This window comes from Ochotona princeps, chromosome 17, assembly GCF_030435755.1.
Source record: "Ochotona princeps isolate mOchPri1 chromosome 17, mOchPri1.hap1, whole genome shotgun sequence".
Classification (NCBI taxonomy): domain Eukaryota; kingdom Metazoa; phylum Chordata; class Mammalia; order Lagomorpha; family Ochotonidae; genus Ochotona; species Ochotona princeps.
In genome coordinates this window covers 38929985-38949235 of record NC_080848.1, presented here as the reverse complement: position 1 = coordinate 38949235, position 19251 = coordinate 38929985, and the positions used below count along the sequence as shown (strand labels likewise).

Sequence of the window (19251 nt, the reverse complement as noted above, 5' to 3'; positions counted from 1 at the left end):
CCTCCGCTCTGCGACTGCTCAGTGCCTCCTGTCCACAGTTGCATCAGTAAATGCTTGAGTGCCTACTGTGTGTCAGACACGGCCAGAGGGTCAGCGCTGGAGGCAGGCCCAGGTGGCAGGAAGGGTTTGTTAGTCACCACTTACTAGTTGCAGGACCGAGGGAGTCAACAAGTCAGAGCTTCCGTGGGCGGCAGTTTCCTTATCAGTCGAAAGTGAGATCTCATTCCAGTCCTCAGGTTGTGTAGCCCCATGCCCTTGTGCCCTCATACCCATCGCGTTGTCTAGTGTGAATGTTTGGTTTTGGTTTTGTGTCCCTGGATTGTTCCTGTCTTGCTCAGGTTTTAAGGGTTAAGAAGTTGAGCAATGCAAGGAAGCCTGGTTCTTGTCCATAGAGAGTGTTGTCTAGTTCGGCTGTGTTCCTCGGCCTGAGGATCGGGTGCTGCCCCGTTAGTCACCCTCTGAGTCACTTTCGGGTCTGAGAGACGGTTCTCGAAACTGCTCTTCAGACAAGCCAAGGTGTCTGTAGAGACCCCTTCGTAAGTCAGTTACATCCTGAAAATGAGGGTCTCTCCTGAGGTCATATGGACGGGGCCAGAGGGCTCAGTCAGCGTGCACTGTGGCTCCTGACGGAGGGGCGCTTTGGGCGCTTTCAGGGGGAGGTAGATCCGACCGCATCTGGGTTCCACTCAGGGGCTGGGAAGGAGGCAGCCTGCTGACTCTTGACTTGCAGCACATAGAATCATTTTGCTGTAAAAGTTACCACTTTAGTCTTGCTCGCTTGCCTTGTCCTGCTATTTGCTTGAAGCACAGATTGATGTATTTATTTTGGACTTTGACTTTTTAAAAAATGTAATGATTGTTGTCTTGACTTATTTTTGAAATTAACAAATGTTTCAAAACACTCATTGTGGGAAGATCTTTTTTCTTTCCATACATACAGCGCTTATTGTAAAATATTTTAAAAATGCAACAAAACCAGGAAAAGATGAAAGGACTTGTCCTCTTACTTCTCAGAGGTGATTATCTACCTTTACCATTCGGTGGTTTTTTTTTTTTTTTTTCAGTCTTTTTCTCTGCGCACCAAACACACACACTTTCTATAAATATGTTTAGAAAGGGATCCTATTAAATTGCTTTAAAACTGTTTCGTGTAATGTATGTTGAACTTTGCCATACATTATTAGAAAGTGTGACACGGCTGCACAGCGGCAGTGCTGGGAGTGTGCGTGAGCCCAGCCTCTCCCATGCTGGGCCTTCCAGGATGCTGCCGAGCTGGTGGTGGTACAGATGAGTGTCCTCTGGCTTCTGTTTTGTTTCTTTTCTTTTCTTTTCTTTTTTTTCCCCTCTTCTTCCTCTACTACTGCTGGCTACTGTGGTTTCTTCTTGGCTAAATTTTTCTGATTGTTACTTCAGTAATGCCCCCAAATCCTTATAAAAACAAAACATTCCAGCGAAGGCTAAGATCTCTTTCGGCCGTTCTCCCAACCCCTGTGCCTTGGACTATGCTTTGGGTTATGTGTTTCTTCAGACATGTTTGCTGCACTTGCGTCCTGAGGTACGAACACGTGCCCATAAAAACACAGACTTTTGTTCTAAGCACAATGTGCTGTCACGGTCTCTCTCTCTTTTTTTCCCCTTCTGTAAAATGGGGCTGAGCTAAGATGATTTCCTCAAGGAGAAAAACATAAAATCACTAACAGGTATTACGAGGTCAAAGTCAAGATAGCATTTTGGTCACAAAATTGGCCCCAGCAACTTTTAATCCACAACAGGAGTTTTTAAATCTGTGCCCCCTCCCCTCTGTCGCCTGATGATGCTGATTGTCTGGGTGGATTCATTCTTTCTTTCTTTCTTTCTTTCTTTCTTTCTTTCTTTCTTTCTTTCTTTCTTTCTTTCTTTCTTTAAGATTTATTTTACAAAGTCAGATATACAGAGAGGAGGAGAGACAGAGAGGAAGATCTTCCGTCCAATGATTCACTCCTCAAGTGCCCGCAACGACCAGTGCTGTGCTGATCTGAAGCCAGAGTCCTGGAGCTCTTCCAGGTCTCCCATGCAGGTGCAGGGTCCCAAGGCTTTGGGCTGTGCTTGACTGCTTTCCCAGGCCACATGCAGGGAGCTGGATGGGAAGTGGGGCTGAGGAATTAGAACCGGCGCCCATATGGGATCCCAGTGCATGCAGGGCGAGGACTTTAGCCGCTAGGCCTCGGCGCCGGGCCCTAGATCCTTCTTTCATATCTCAACATTTGAAGCTACTCGTAACTTACATCCTTACATACTGCCCCCACCTCTTTTTTTTTTTTTTTTTAATAAAACAAGGAAAATGTGAACATCTGACCTGGTACTGGTTTGAGATTTCCTTCTGACCCAGGCAGTGTTAATGGTTCTGTTTCAATTCCCACCCTGGGGAAGAGGCTTCCTCAGACCGTCTGGCCCACGTGACACTCTACCCTGTCGTTCTGGGCTGGCTCTCTCCTGCCTTTCAACACGGAGACACATGGCTCTGAGACTTGCCCAGTGTGGCTGCTTTTCCAGCAGCGTGAACTCCGCTGTTCTCGTAATGGGAAGTGCTGGCCCCCCTCCCCATCTCCGAACAGAGCGAGGACTGCACAGTGTCAGGATTTAAAATGAAACCTTTGTTACAGCCCATGGGGAAAAGTAGATCCAGTCCAGCCCCAAACATATCACTCTCTGCCATTCCAAATCTACCAGGAGTTTTAACGGCTCTGAAACTTTTTAGAGGACGAAAAGAAAAGTTTAGCTTTTGGTGGGGGGAGGGGTGTGGAGAGGCACCTCAGATGGCACAGGAGGGGGAAGCCAACGCACAGCATGTTTTGTACCAACGAAAATGAGGACAGCTCAGCAGAGAAGGGATTTGGAATGTAAACTGTAATTGACCCATAGCTGTGGCATGACTTCTGGGCATTAGAGGGTCAGACATAGGAGCTGCCATCCAAGGGTGAGGCATGAAGATTGCCAAGATTCCACAAAGCTCTGGAGTTTTCTAATCCGGGGAGGGTATAATTCAGCGGGGGAAAAGGGCCAATGTGCTGGTGAAGCCAGAAACACCTTTCTCTAGGACTTGCAAGTCTTGTTTTTTGAGGATTCCCTTCCGAGCAGCTTTCCAGAAACCATTTGCTACTCCAGCCTAGAGCCATCCCCCACTCCTTTCTGTGTACCTTGAGCAGTTTGTTTTGGGAGGGGGGTAAGAGTGGATAAAAGATACTTTGTTGACCACGAATTGTTCATTCGGCATGGCCCTAAGGCCAGTGTGCCTGGTTTCTCTCTCTAGCACCAAGTTTGAATTTGCTTTTTTATTTCTGAGGACCTCAGCTGTGGTTTGTACTAGTTGCCAAAGGAGCTCCAGGCATGCACCACTGTTTGGGATCCAGTGGCCACATTTGGCAGGCGGTGGTTTGAATGACCTCTCCTTCAGAGCCCTAGGTCACTGGCTGGATTTCTGCCTCCCCATGTTACAGGCTCTTCCTGTATTGGGAGTGGCGGTTGGCCAGGGCATTACATTTCCACTAGCTTGAAAACGTACAGACCCTGATGAACAGAAAGGTTTGTGAGAAGGAGGGGAGGACAGCCACGCAGGAGAAACGGAAGCAGACACTGGGGGTCTGGGTCCAGGGCTCTTCAAGGGGTAATATGGGATCCTTTGGTGGATCAGGTAGTGTGATCACACCTGAGAGCAGCAGCACTGTGTCTGGTTCTTAGAGTAAATCCCAAGAAAAGACTCTCTAGCTTCATGTAACTCTTTTATAGAATACAGTTTTCATACCAGAGAGTTTGGGGACTGTCAAGAAATTTGTTCACAATTTAGAAGAGCTGCTCATTTCAGAGAGAGCATCTTTAATATCAGCTTGTGTCCAGTGATTGCCAGGGGTTAGGAAATAGCATACCAAAGTATAATAACTCACAGTGATTGATCCAAGAATTGCATTGTTTCCATCGCTCAGTCCTGAACACTTTATTCTTCTTTTTCAAATTTGTTCAAAAATCACAAGATACCAGGGAAGTTTGTGAAAATTGCAATTTAATATACTAGCCATTGGTTGCCTGCCTTTAAAAAGAGAGGGAAGGAGATAGAGAAAAACAGAGAGAGAGAGAGAGAGAGAATGTGTGTGTGTGTGTGTGTGTGTATGCGTGCGCACACATGTGGGTGCGTGTACACCAAGTGCTCTCAGGAATGTTCCTCACTGTTGGGCTTGCTGTGTCTGCAGAATGGAGACATTCCCTGCAGTGGCTCAGAAGGTCCTTCAGGAGTTCCAGGTGTTACTGCAGCACAGCCCCTCTCCTATTGGAAGTGTCCGCATGCTCCAGCTTATGACCATCAACATGTTTGCTGTACACAACTCCCAGTTGAAAGGTAAGGACTGTCCAGTTTCTTTGTACAGATAAAGATTCATCTAGCCTCCTTCCTCTGCTGCGTCTGCCTACACACACACACACACACACACACCCTTTCTTTTATGGTCTGTCAGATCTTTAGTTTCTTCTCTGCAATCTCTAATGGTAGTGTTTGAGTGGGATGGGAGGAGGGAATCATGGGTATAAAGCTTAATTTGCAAGCTCAGAGATGCTGTTGCACATCTGGCCATGCTAAAGGCAGCAGCAAGGCCTCTTGGAGGCAGCAGACCCAGAGCCTGTCCCGAGGGAGAGGCATTGCTGAAATGTTTCATTGCAGAGACCATACGCTTGGCAGGGATTGGGAATAGCTGTTTCTGGACTCATGTACCCTGTTTGTTCAATATGGAAAAGTCTAGTTCCCTATGGGATATCCCTTGTGGGAGCCTGCCAGGGAGTAAGAACATAGAATTGATGAGCTTTGGAGACTCAAATCTGGAAGCACAAAAACCACCCAGGCCAGCATTTGGCTGGTGTACTAGTGAGCATTCTGAAACACTCCTTGGAGTTGTTTGGAGGGGTTGGGGTGGGGAGGGAATGTTCTCATGACCAGGTCTGAGTCAAAGGATGTTACCAGGATTTGTTCTCTTCTCTTCACCCTCCCACCCCCACCCTTCCCTCTCCTGGCCCTGCCAACTTAGGTAATGTCAGTGTGGTTTGCCGTGGTGGAAATGTGTATTATGGGAATGGCATTGTTTTTTGTGCTTGTTTGCATGGAGAATTTGGTTCATGCTGCCAAGAAATAGTTTCAGAGCATCGACAGTGTCTGGTTCCAGGGCTAGAAGGTTATCATCTGAAATGCCAGGCAGTGGGAATTCCTCCACGGAGATCTGGTGTTTCTGGACAAGTTTTGTAGGTTCTGTTGTCCTACCTGCTTGCTCTCTCTCTCTCTCTCATGTATTTCCCTTGTCATTTGTTTGAGGGCTCTGCCCAGCTGATTGGCAGGGAGCCTTCTTCCCTGATTAGTGAGTATACCACAGCTTCCCTGGAGTCGGGGCTGTTTCTGGGATCCAGCAAGGTCCTGTGCTGGTCTTCCTGGATCTGCAGTGCCTTCTAAATCTGAGAGGAAATCCTCCTCTTGTGCTGCTTGCTACAACATTTAGAGTTGCCCGCAGAAAGTGTGACGCAGAGGCTTAGGTGCTTTTCAGAACTTGGCTAATTATTCCTGAGATGGCTATTTGTTTAAATGGTCTTGGGCAACTTAGAGTCATGGGGTGGGGAGGTGGGGTGTACAGCACTGGTTTCCAAGAAGGAGAAAATAATGGTTGTAAAATGCTGTTCCTGGGGAGGCTGTGCAGTCCAAAGGGGAGGGAGTTCCCGCTCCCCAGCCGGTCGGAAGCTCCCTGGACTCTGAAGGCAGGGCCCTCTTGAGATGCCCCCTTCTTTGTTTTCCTCCCTCCCGGGGAAGGCAAGCCCCAGGAGTCAGAGAGGCGCCTGCACAGAGCTGCAGCCTCTGCCAAGGGTGTTGTTCCAGCAGTGACTGACCTGCGGGGGCCTCTACAGGTGTGAGTGTAAAGGACCTGCAGCTCCTGCCTGCAACACGTCTGTTTTTAGCAGCTTTTGCTCCATGAAAAGGAATACCTTGGCATTTTCATAAGCCACCAGTGAGCCCTTTTCTTGTAGCTGTTGTTAAGTAAAGGGTAAGAAAATGTGGGTGAAAGGAAGGTGAGACGGAAAGAAGGAAATGGTGGTTCCCCCGTTTGGACCAAGGTACTTTTTCTAGGACTCTGGTTCACTGGTTAACTGTAAAGAGGACCCTCTAGCCGGGAAAGAAATATAGAAGCCTGTAATTGTTTGACCCTGCTCCTCCTTCCTAACCTTGTCCTGACTCTCACCTCTGTCCGCCAGCTGGGGCCAGGAGGAGTAGGAACTGAGGTGGTCAGAGACGCCAAGGGTGTTTGAGGGAAAAACAGGCCAGGCCACAGGCTATAACACTCAGCTAGGACAGAGAGCACTGTGGACGTGCTGCCAAGGACCCGGTGTGCAGCTGAGGCAGCCGTCCAGACCCCACTGTGTGGGCTGCCATCGGGAGAGGGGTGAGCGGAGCGCTCAGCAGGGCTGGTTGGTGGGAAGATGCACTTTTCCATTTCCCAGCACATGAGTCATCCTCTCTGGGCCCCTGTGCTGCGCTTGCATGGACAGTGGCAAGAAGGGGGTGTTGTGGCTGAGCAGCAGCATCTGTGCCGGGGGTGGAGCAGCAAGGGGGTTGGGGAGAGGGTAAAGATTTAAATCCTTCACTAATCAGCAGCCGTTTGAATCACATTTTTATGAGTAAGGAAGTGATAAATCAGCCCTGCATGTTCAGGCCCCTTGTCCCGTCAGCCAGTGCCCTTCCAAAGGTTTTTCTCCAGGCCAGTCTGCATGCCGTCAGAGTCACCACCCAGCCATGGTCCCTGTCTGAGACCAGGAAGCCAGGGCGCTGCCTGGCCCTCCCAGGTGCTTGGGTCCGTGGTGATTTGGCAGTCACTGTATGTTACAGAACATCTGGGCCATCATTTTTCTTTCCATTCCTTTTTGGACATGTCCTTCTGGGTGGGTGTTTATGTATGTCAGTTCCTGGACTCTGTGGAGAAAGAACATTCCAGCCTGAAGCAGAGATGATCTTGTAGCCCACAAGGCAGTCCAGATCCTCTCCGGCTGTGCTTGAGCCCTCGTTGTGGTGCGGTGCCCAGCATGCGTGATTTGGAGAGCAGCAGGGAAGCGCTCGCTTAAACAGTGTGTGCTATACTGAGGCCCCAGAGCTGTGATGAGCCAGACATGTTTTGTGTTAGTGCTGTCCTTGGGTTACTGTCTTTCTTTCGTGGTACCTATAGTTCAGGGATAGAAATCATATTGCTCCCAGCACTTTACTGTGATGCCCTTTCATGTCTGCTTTTCCTTTGGATGCAGAGCTGTTTAAAAGCCTCAGACACTATAGAAGTCAAAGTGGAGGAAAAGGCTTAGCTGGTGGTAGGAGAATGGCAACTTTCCTGGTGTGAGGTTTTCTCAGAGTCAGATCTGCTCATGGAGGCAGAGGTGGTAAGATTAGATTTGCCGCTGTGCCATAGGGGAAAATAAGTTGTGTCATATCATTTAGCCAATTAAACTTTTTTTTTTCCGTACAACTTACTTTTATTTTAAAGGCAGAGTTACAGGGAGAAAAGGAGGGACAGAGAGATCTTGCACTTGCTTATCCACTACCCAAATTACTGCAACAGCCAGAGCTTGGCCAATCTGAAGTCAAGACCTTCCTCACAACCTCCCATGTGGGTGCAGGGGCTCAAGGATTTGGTTCACCCTCGACTGCTTTCCCAGGCACATTAGCAGGGAGCTGGATTGGAAGTGGAGCAGTCAGAACTTGGACTAGCAGCCCATATGAGCTGCTGGCAGTGCGTGTGGTAGCTTAACTTGGTGTGGCACACAGTTCTGGCCCCTTTAACAACCTTAACATTTATAGGTTAAGGGCTGTTGGTGGGAAGACTTTTTTTTTTTATCTCTTCGCATGAAAGCTATGACAAAATCCTACTTTGTTGGGATTAGGGATTAATCCTCATGGTTGACAACAGATAGATTTGAGAGATGGGATAAGAGATGTTTGGGGGCCCTGACATAGTGCTGGCATTGATTAGTGTTGAATGCATGGCTGGGAGAAACCATAGTCCTGAAATTTCACCAGCTCTGACTGAGCAGAGTTTTCCTTACCTTCGCGGGTCCCAGGCTTGTCCTAAGCTAGGTGCTTCCCAGACATCACAGCTGCTAATCCCTGTGACATTCTGGGCTGAGAGGAGAGAGGGCCGCTTTTGCGTGTCCTGACGTTGAATACTTCAGTGGCCATCTGATTGGCTGCTGTGTTGCTGGAGTTATTCTAAACCACAACCACTCCAAGAATTTTTTTTTTTTTCTTAATTCTGTAATTTAACGAAATAAAATTCTAGCTTCTTGAAGAGGAATAATTGAAACAGAATTTGTGGCAGGGCATCACTGAAGTCACATTGCATCCCCCATCTGTGCCCAATTTGCTCCAATGTGGCCTCTCCTCCCCCCTTCCTCTTTCTTCCTCCCCCTCTTGCTCTCTCTCTTTTTAAAAAATATGTTTTATAATTTTTGGAATCAAAACCATCTCAGGCAACACACTGTTTTATTTTACTATATTATTGGATTATACTTCCTATAAATCATTGAATTTTCCTCATTGGCTGCCACTGGAATAACTTCCTTCTCTGTGCCCTGGTCTGCTTTTTCCTCTACCAGTTCGTAGAGTCTTCTACCTTGCAGAAAAGCCACGATGGCAGCAAGAGGGCACCCAAGAGACACTTGTTGCGTGTACTGATGTGTGGCCTGCTCTTGGGGGAATACTTGGAGGTTAGGACTGAGGTGGAGCAAGACTGACCTTCCCTTATTATCATTCATGCTTACTTTTATGATGTGAGTTTTTTTGAATTATAGCAGGTGCAGGGAGTGCCACCTGGGTAGTGGCCAGAGGGGTGGAGAGCCGTGGCTGTCTACAGGGGATGGATAGAGCTTTATCCTGTGGGTCTGGGATACTTGTACCATCGCTGTGTATTGAGGGAGTAGGTAATGGTTGAGAATTTTGGTTCTTGGAACATAGAGCAGCCTTAGAGACCTCCAGAAAAGCAGTTTGCTCCCCTGTGGCATTTCACTTCTGTCTGAATCTCTTACCCAAGCAGAATGTATGAAGTGCCTAATCCGCCACTTGTCAGAACAGTTGTACAGGAAATCCACCTTTCATGAGGGGTTAGGCTTGAGTTTAGCTGTATAAACTGTCCTCCTTGTTCCCCCTTCTATGTGTGGTGGTAGAGGCTTTTTTCCTACAAGGTCCATGGGTGGATTTTGACAGGTAAAAGACTGTCAAAGCCTTGATTTTCATGACTCCTCAGATTAGAACAAAGAAACAAGAGCGAACCAGCCTGGCTAGTGAGTTTTTTGCTCAGTAGATTCTGAGATCAGTACAGGTCAAGCTCTGGAAGGCAGGCCAGAGGAGGCTGTCCCCTGACGTTTTGCCCCGTGTCGGTGGGGTGGGGTGACTCTCAGGTGGCAGGCTTCTTCCTTCATGCACAGTCTCTGCTGGTGATGCAGCCCTGGTTTCCTGCAAAACAAGTGAGTGTGTCAAAGAGTCTGCCTAGGTTCTGGGATCCTTGCTTCCAGGAGAAGCAGCTGTGAGAAGCTAAAGATTGACAAAATTTGGGCCTGTCAGTGCAGTTATGCCTCTTATCATGCCAGCTGAAAAAATGATTGTTTTTGTCTGAAATCGCAGTGTGGTTTGGTGTCTGTGGGGTGCCTCAGTGTGACTGCCCAGGGAATGATGGGAGCTACAGACTTGTGTTGCATTTCTATTGCTGTTTCATAGCTTCTCAGTTTGATTTTTTTTTTTTTAACTTACTCCAGGATAGACTTACTCTTTTTTTTTTCTCTATAAGATTTATTTTTATTGGAAAGGTAGATCAGATTTACAGAGAAGGAGAGACATCCATTGGTTCACTCTGACAAATGGCCCCAATAGCCAGAGCTGAGCCAATCCAGAGTCAGGAGCCAGGAGCTTCTTCTGGATCTCCCATGTGGGTACAGGGTCCCAAGGCTTTGGGCTGTCCTTGACTGCTTTCCCAGGCCACAAGAAGAGAGCTGGATGGGAAGTGGTACAGCTGCAACATGAACCAGTGCCTGTGTAAGATCCCTGTGCTTGCAAGGCAAGGATTCAGCCATTTGGCCATCGTGCTCAGTACTGGGATAGATTAATTCTGAAAGAAAGTCATTGGTTGGGAGAAATTTTCAGGTACCTTTTCTTTTTTCTTTTTTTTTTTTAATTTTAAGATTTTTTTTTTAGTTTCATTTTAAAGTCATTCATACAGAGAGGAGGAGAGACAGAGAGAAAAATCTTCTGTCTGCTGATTCACTCCTTAAGTGACTGGAGCTGAGCCGATCTAAAGACAGGAGCCAGGATCCTCTTCTGGGCCTCCGTTGTGGATGTGGGATCCTAAGGATTTGGGCTGTCCTTGACTGCTTTCCCAGGCCACAAGCAGGGAGCTGGATGGGAAGTGGGGCTGCCGGGATTAGAATTGGCGCCCATATGGGATCCTGCTGCGTGCAAGGCAAGGACTCTAGCCACTAGGCTACTGCGCTGGTCCCTCAGCTACCTTTTCTAAATGCTGACTGGCTGGCTGGCTTTCTGAATTCTTTTTTCCTTTCTTTTTCTCCAAATTAATTGTTTAATTAAAATTAATTGATCATGTTTATTTGAAAAGCAGAGAGGAGAAAGAGTACCAAAATAATATTTCCTGTCTACTGTTTTACAACAAGTGCTCACAAATGCCAGGGTGAAACTGGAAAATAATATTGAATTTCCCACATGGCGTCTACGTACTTGATCCCTCATCTGCTATTTCTCAGGGTAAACACTACCAGGAAGCTCAAACAGATCCAGGACTCAAACCCAGATGTTCTCTTATGGGGACTAGGTACCCCCAAGAGCATATTAACCATTGCATCAAACTCCCTTTTGTTTTTCTTTCTTTTAAAAAAATATTTTATTTATTATATTTAAAAGGCAGAGTCATAGAGACAGTCATTCCATCTCTAGTTCAGTCCCCAGATTGCTGTAATAACTGCACCTGGGCCAGTCCTGAACCAGGAGCCAGGAGCTTCTTTAGGGTATCTCACGTAGATGCGGAAGTCCAAGCCACTGGTCAGTTTTCCACTGCTTTCCCAGGCCATTAGCAGGGAGCTGGATCAGAGGTGGAGCAGCCAGGACATGAACCAATGTCCACATGGAGTGCTGGTGCTGAAGATGAAGGCCTAGTCCCCTACACCAAGTTGTTGGTTCCACCAAACTGCCTTTCTTGCTTCTTTTTAAAATACTCTTCTGGAGGTCTAATGCAATAATCTAACAGCTAAAGTACTTGCCTTGAACGCGCCAGAATCTCAAATGGGCGCTGGTTCTAATCCCGGCATCTCCACTTCCCACCCAGTTCCCTGCTTGCACCTGGGAAAGCAGTTGAGGACGGCCCAAAACCTTGGGACCCTTCATCTTGGGAGACCCAGATGAAGCTGTAGGTTCCTGGCTTGGGATTGGTGCAGCTCTGGCTGTTGTGGCCACTTGGGGAGTGGGCAGTCAGACGGAAGATCTTCCTCTCTGTCTCTCCTCCTCTCTGTATACTTGACTTTCCAATAACAATAAACAAATCTTAAAAGGAAAAAATTCTTCTGGGACCAGTGTTGTAAAACTCACCTGTGACACCAGCATCCCTTTTGGGTTCCAGTTTTTATCCAGACTACTCCACTTGCAATCCAGCTTCCTTCTTATGGTATAGCCTGAGAAAAGCCTCTGAAGATGGCTCAAGTGTTTCAGCTCCTGCCACCCGTGTAGGAGACCCAGACGAAGTGCCTGGTTCCTGTCTTTGGCCTGGCTCAGCCCTGTGTATTGTGGCCATCTGGGGGAAGTGAATCAGCAGATGGAAGAGATCTCTCTCCCTGGAACTCTGACTTTAAATCTTTTAGAAAGCAACAGACAGGACATGGCACAGTATAGCCTAGTGGCCAAAGTCATTGCCTTTGATGTGCTGGGGGTCCCACATGGGCACCAGTTCTGCTCCACTTCCCATCCAGCTCCTTGCTTGTGTGGACTGAGAAGGCAGCAGAGGACAGCCCAAAGCCTTGTGACCCTGCACCCACATGAGAGACCCAGAAGAAACTCCTGGCTCCTGTCTTTGGATTGGCTTAGCTCTGGCCATTGCGGCCACTAGGGGAGTGGATCAGCAGACATAAGATCTTTCTGTCTCTTCTTCTCTCTGTAATTCTGACTCTCCCCATATCCGCCCCTCCCCCTGCAATAAAATCTTTAAGCAGTTTTTCTAAGGAATATAATTCTAAATGTGATGTGCAGTCAGCAAGAGGAGGAGAGTCAGATAGGTGTTATATATTGATTACTGGTGCATAGGTAGAATTGTAGTTTGGAGGGGAGGAATAACAAATAATAGCAACAACTCTACTAATCAGTGACGGCACTTTATAGTTGTTACTTGTGTGGTTTTGCTTCTTCTGTCAGCCCGCTGAGATAGGCTGGACAGATATTTTATATCCTTTTTTATAGAAACAAAAACAAATCACAAACTCTGAATAATATAAATGGGGCTGCCCAGGTAGTAAATTCCCCCTGGGGCTCCTGTGCAGCCCTCTTTAGCAGAGCACCTAAAAGCTTCTCTGAGGGCCCGGCGGCATGGCCTAGTGGCCAAAGTCCTCGCCTTGAACGCACCGGGATCCCATATGGGCGCCGGTTCTAATCCCGGCAGCTCTACTTCCCATCCAGCTCCCTGCTTGTGGCCTGGGAAAGCAGTTGAGGACGACCCAATGCTTTGGGACCCTGCACCCATGTGGGAGACCCGGAAGAGGTTCCCGGTTCCCAGCTTCAGATCGGCGCAGCACCAGCCGTTGTGGCTCACTTGGGGAGTGAATTATTGGACACGGAAGATCTTTCTCTCTGTCTCTCCTCTCTGTATATCTGACTTTGTAATAAAAATAAATAAATCTTAAAAAAAAAAAAAAGCTTCTCTGAGAGGTGGAGTGTGCAGGGGACTATGAGAGTATAAAGCACCTACCCAGGGCAGTACGTTGTTTGTCAGTGGCTGCTTTGTGTCCCATCCCCACCACTTGGACTTGGAGTTGATACCCAGGCTTTTCCTAATAGTGTTATCATCTGATTATATGTCTCTACACAAAGTACAGGTTTCCTTTGCTTGCATATAAATGGACTCATGCTAATCATGCTATTTATATTCCTTTCTTTCTGACTTACTTCATTCCCTGTAATATTTGTGAGTTCTGTCCACGTTGCTGTGTGTAGTTGTAGTTCATTTGTCTTTATTGTTGTAACAGTGCATTTATTCATTTATGAATTTATCCACACATTTCTTGATGGAATTTGTGGGTTTTTGTTTTTTACTTTGAGGTTATTATGAGCTTTTACATGAACAGTTATTGCAATTAATGTATTTGGATATATATTTTTTCCAGTTTTATTTATTTTAATCAATTTTGTTCAGTTTAAGTTTATATACAATAAAATGTACCCATTTTAAGCATTCATTTCTGTGGGTTTGATCCATCTCTTTGCCTAAGCAGTTAATCGTTACGGTCCATCCCAGGTGGTCTTGTCACTAACTCCTGTCCCCAGCCAACCACTGAGCTGTTTTTTTCTTTTTCCACTGTTTTTTCCAGAAATTCATATAAATGAAATAATATAATCTGTACTCATGTCTGGCTCTTTGTTCATCATAGTGCTTTCTGGGATTTACTCATGTCATCACAGTTTTCAGTATTTCATTTTGTGTGTTACTGAGTCATACTTTGTTGTAAGGTTATATACTGTGTTTTGGGTTATCTAGTTACCTGTTGCATGTTTGAGTTGTTTCTAGTATTTTACTACTATGAATACAGCTGCTGCAAACATTTATATACGAGTCTTTTTATGGACATATTGATACTTCTCTTTGAAAATATCCAGGAATAAATTCACTGAGTCCTATGGAAGTGTATGTTTATAAAAAACTGCTAATGTTTTGCAAAGTGATTGGACCACCTGAATTCGCTGAGCAGTGTAAAGAGCATTGCACTTCTTTACATCCTTGCCGACACTTGGTGTTGTCGGGCTTTCTTTGTTTTAGCTGTCCTAGTGGATGTGCGGTGCTGTTTCGCTTTGATTTGAATCTGTTCCTTTGATGACTTGGCATGAGTCGTAACTTTACATCACATGTTTGCTGTTTGTGTATCTTCTTCGTGAATATCTGTTCAAATCTCAATTGAATTGCCTGTCTTTATGATTAAGCATTAAGAGTTTTTAAATGTAATCTGGGTATAAGTTTCGGATTTGATACATATTTTGCAAAAATGTTCTCCCAGTGCTTTCCCATTCTCTGACCTGTGCCATTCCTCCTCCTTTCTCTTTCCTGCTTTCCTCTGGATGGATGATTTTTTCCACTCCATTTCCTCCTCCCCACTGATTTCTTTTAGTAATTACCCTAGGAGTTACAGCATGCATCCTTACCTTGCCAGAAGTCAAAAGTTAATCAGCATGTTCATTCTGCTCAACCAAGAAAACCGTGCCATAGAACACTGAAATTCTATTTCTTCTCTTCCCAGCATCTAGCTCGTACTTTTGTAGTCATGTATTAATTCTTTTTTTAAAAACTCTGCAAGACAAATTATTCTTTTGATTATTTTGGCAGTAGATCTTTGTTTAGACTCACTCATATATTTACTAACTGTTGCTTTCATTTTTGAATTTTAGACCCTTTTCTTGGGATCATTTTCTCTCGGCATGAAGTGTATTCTCTATAGCTTGTTTAGTTGAGCTACTAAGTTCTCTTGGTAGCTTCCTTTCTTGGTTTTTTTATTTAAATAACTAAATTATTCTTTTACCCTTATTTGTTCAAGATCTTTAATCATTGATAGTAGAATTCTAGGTTAACTTTTTTCCTCAGCCCTTCAAAAACAGTTTGCTGTTCTTGGGCTTCTACTCTTGGTGATATAAATCAGTCTAATTGTTTCTCTTCTAAAATCTTTTTCTGAGTGATTGAAAATCTTTGATGTTCTGCCGTTTTAATGATTTGGCTGAGTTTAGCTTTAATTTTTCTTGCTTGAGATTTGTTGTGCTTTGTGTATCTGTGAGTTGATTTTTTTAAAGTCAGTTTTGGAAGATTCTCATTTTTTAAATGCTGTAACTTCCAGTGTTTTTCTGTTCTTCTATGACTCTGATTAGGCATATATTAGACCTACTTTATCTTTCATGTGAGCTAAACATGTTTCATTTTTCCAGCTGTCTTTATGCCGCATTCCTGAGAACTTTTTTACTCTGTTTGTCGTAGCTCATTTAGTCTCTCTGTGGTTAGATCTAATCTGGTGTTAAATATGCCCCATTGAGTTTTCAGTTTTAATTGTTATGTATTTTTATTTTTAGGTATTTTGGATTTTTATTAAATCTGCTTCAACTTTGTTTTCTTCTCCCTTGACAATATTTATGAACTTGTCTTACTTCCCTAGATATATAAAGCGTGTTTGTTTTAGGGACTGCATGACCTGAACCATGGTGGACTCTGGAGGTGGTCCTGAGGGCCGTCCACTTTATGGCAGAAATCTTGGACTTCCTCTTAAAGGCCTATCTCTGTGAGGCTTTGGCAACCGCTGCGCGAGTGGAGCAGCAGCAAGTGTCCTGCGAGCTGAGCCTGGCCGTGTTGCCGCACTTGCATCTCTAGTTTCCTGGTGTCATTTAAACCCCAGCCATAGAATTCCCTTTTATGCTACCACCTCATCGGTGCTTTCTAGAAAGATTTTAAAAATACTTTTCCAGGACAATTGTTTTTTGAAGGAAGAGTGGCTCTAGTCGTTCTTCCTCACTACTGCTGGAAATGCTGATTCCTGTGTTCTTCTTACAGCTGATTCAGGCTGATTTTTTTCTTTTCTTTTTTCAAGCTCTGCCTGTGAGCACTGTGATGGCACCCTTGTCTGGGATGCCAAGGGGTGTAAGTCACTCTCCACAGAGCAGCTCCTGGTCTAGCTGCTGCGCACTTGCAGGCTAGGCTTATGGTGGATAGTGTCACCACTGACATTCCATATACAGAATACTCACTTGGAAGGTTACATAGGTGGAGAAGAAAGGTAAAGGGAGATAAATAGGAAACCACGCCGTCCACGTGATAGAAGCCATTTACAGCCCAAGTGGTGTGAGCTGGAGATCTGCAAAAAAGTGCTCTCTTGTTTCGGCGTATTCGGTGAATGCTGTTGGCCCATAAAATCCTTCCCATTAGTCAGGGTGCTCTGAGCTTTTGTTCCCCACTGCTGCTGTTCTCAGAGCTGCTTGGTGTTCTTGCATGTCTTCCTTTTCAGAAGGCCGACTGTCTTGTATTTAGGGATGTGTTTACAGTAATTGGAGCTTTCTAGCTGGTTCAGTCCTCTCTTCAGATCCACGACTCCCATCTTGAAGCTTCATGCTCAGACAATGCCCGTGTGATCCCTTGCCCCAAGTGCCAACAGCAGATGCAGCAATTGACACGCTGCAGGGGATTTCCAACTGCTGGGCAGGTTTTTGAAATCCGGACACGTGCTGTTCACACTTTGGCGTCTGAGGCAAGGATCAGCAGTTGAAAGAGGGGAGGAACTGGCAGGCGACGGGAGGGAGACAGATCTTATAATGCCTGCCCAGGGCTTAAGACTGTGTCAGCTTTCTTCAGCTCTTCTCCAGCTGGCGTTGGCAGGATAGAGTAAATCACTGTAGAGTGGTTATGAGCTACATTCACTGGGGACTTCTGTAAGGCACATGTGTGACGTCACCCTGTTATCACTGTCTGTTCTGCATAACCTCTTTTCACCTCTCCCCTGAGAAAGGGTGATGCCCAGAACTCATGTCAGGGCAATGAGCAGAGGAAAGTGTGTGGTAATCAGTATTTTTGAGATGCCTGCTAAGGACGTTGACACGTTCTTCAAGGTTCCTCATTGTAAGCGGAAACCCTTTGCAAACATGACTTGAATACCCCTTGAGGATAAAGCTTGTTTTTAAACGTGGAAAGACAATTCAGAAGGTCTAGAAACTCCTGAGTGATCTCTTGTTCCTCTTGCCCTTCTCTTCCTTTGAATACATATGTGTGTGTGTGCACACCCCCCCACTGAATCTGTACCCTGTACAGTAATGTTCTAAAACGTGAGATCTTGTACTCGTCTTTTAGATCCTGTCACTGGCTCCTGTTTCATTCAGGGTGAAAGCCACACTGTTTGCGGGTCTTGTTGGGTGGGTCTCCCCGCTGGTTCCCCATGGCTCCTCACTGAGCTCATCCACCACTCCTCTCTCCCTGGCTTACTTATTCTGTGTCACCCACCTTGGCTTTCTTGCAGGTCGCTGATCAGCTGGGGATTCTCCCACCTTTAAACTTTGACATAAGCTGTTTTCCTGGACTTGGGGCGTTCAGTGCCCAGCTATCCGCATGGCACATTTCCGCTCCAAGTCTGCTTAGTGTTTCTTCCATGAGGTCTTCTTCACAACCCTGCTTCGCACTGCTGTCCTTGCTCCCGTCCTGGACTCCTGATTCCCATCCTACTGACTTATTTTCTAAATATGGATAATTTAATTGTTCTCTCTACATTTATGACTGATTGCCCTCTACTGCTCTGCTGCACAAGTCTAAATTCCCTAAAAATGGAGATCTCTGATTGTTTTATTCACTGGAGTATTGTGAGCATTTGTACCAAGGCTAGTTCTTTATAAATTCTCAGTAAACACGTTTGGACTTGAGTTCCAAAGAATAATTTGTACCAAGTCAGTCTGGCCATGAAAGTTGAATGGGAAGGCCAGGGGCATCTGTTAACCAGATTAATGCTCATAATCTTAAGATTTTAACATTTTGGGCTTTGCTGAAAATGCTGAAAAAGATACGAAGGAAAGTGGAAACTGCCTATAAACCAACTTCCTGGCAATGGTACTCCTTTCTGTATTATGTGTGAATGTTCAAGAGCTTTTTCATAGTGGAAAAGATACTAAAAATGTTTGATTCTACTTTTTTCACTTGAGAGTATTCGATACTGTAAAATTCTTTGTAAACATTTTTAATGGCTGAATAATGTTCTCATGTGAACATATTAACATTTGTTTGATCACCCTGATTTTGGACATTTTCCTTACAGGTTTCTAGTATTATAAACAATACTATAATTAGCATCTTTGCACATAAAACTTTTGTCTACATTTAATATTAATATTACTTATTCGAATGTATTTATAGAAGCTTAGTTGTTGAATTAAAGGGTTTGAAGTCTTTTAATACATTTAATATATGATGTTAGGTTCCTAAGAAGTTGTGCCAGCATATGCTTTTTAAAAATTTTTATTTATCTTGCTTACTTGAAAGGCCGAGATAGAGAGATGGACAGAAAGCCAGGCAGATGAGCTCTTTCATCCACTGATTCATTCCCCAAGTGGCTGCAGTGGCCATATTTGGGCTAGACTGAAGCCAGGACCCAACAGCTTCAAGTGGTTCTCCCACATAGATGCAGGGGCCCAAGGACTGGGACCATCTTCTGCTGCTTTCTCAGGTACATTGACAGGGAGCTGAATCAGGAGTGGAGCAGCTGCCAGCTCTGAAAGGCAATGCTGGCATTGTAGGTGGCAGCTTAACTTGCTGTACCACAATGCTTGCCTGACAAGTATACATTTAAAAACATTTTTTTAAGGTTTATTTTTATTTGAAAGAGTTACAGAAAGCGCTCTTCCATGTACTGGTTCTTCCCCAAGTGCCTACAACAGCCAGAGCTGAGACAAACCAAAGCCAGGAACTTATTCCATGTGTCCCATCCCCAGGGTCTCAAGAACTTGAACCATCCTCTGTTGCTTTCCCAGACCACAAACAGGGAGCTAAGTCAGAAGTGGAGCAGTCGGGGCAAGAACTGATGCCCATTGGAATGCAGGTGCCACGTGCTGAAACTTAGTCTATTATGCCACAGTGCCACCCCCACAAGAATACTTTTTTTTTAAAAAGGTTTATTTTATTCGCTTGAAAGGCAGTTACAACAAGAAGGAGAGACAGAGAAAGAACTTCCTTCTGCTGATTCATTTACTAAATGGTCACAGTGGATATGGCTGGGTCAGGCTGAAGCCAGGAGTTTCCTCTAGGTCTCACATGTGGGAGTGCAGGGGCCTCAAACATGGACCATCCTTCGCTGCTTTCCCAGGTGCATTAGCAGGGAATTGAATGGGAAGTGGAGCTGGCATCCCAGTGCCCAGATGGGATGCCAGCATCTCAGGCCGCAGCTTTACCAGCTATGCCACAAAACTGGCGTTAAGAACACATTTTTATCAGCAGTGTTTGAGAA

At 45.4% G+C, this 19251-nt stretch overlaps 1 protein-coding gene across 1 annotated transcript in view; it reads left to right on the top strand.

Annotated features, from left to right (window-relative positions):
* Nucleotides 1-19251, top strand: part of SMG6 (SMG6 nonsense mediated mRNA decay factor) — a 241730-nt gene that overhangs the window by 56943 nt on the left and 165536 nt on the right. The window contains exon 10 of the mRNA XM_004593965.4: nucleotides 4224-4369. Coding sequence (XP_004594022.2) covers nucleotides 4224-4369 — 146 coding nt within the window. The remainder of the gene's footprint in view (nucleotides 1-4223; nucleotides 4370-19251) is intronic.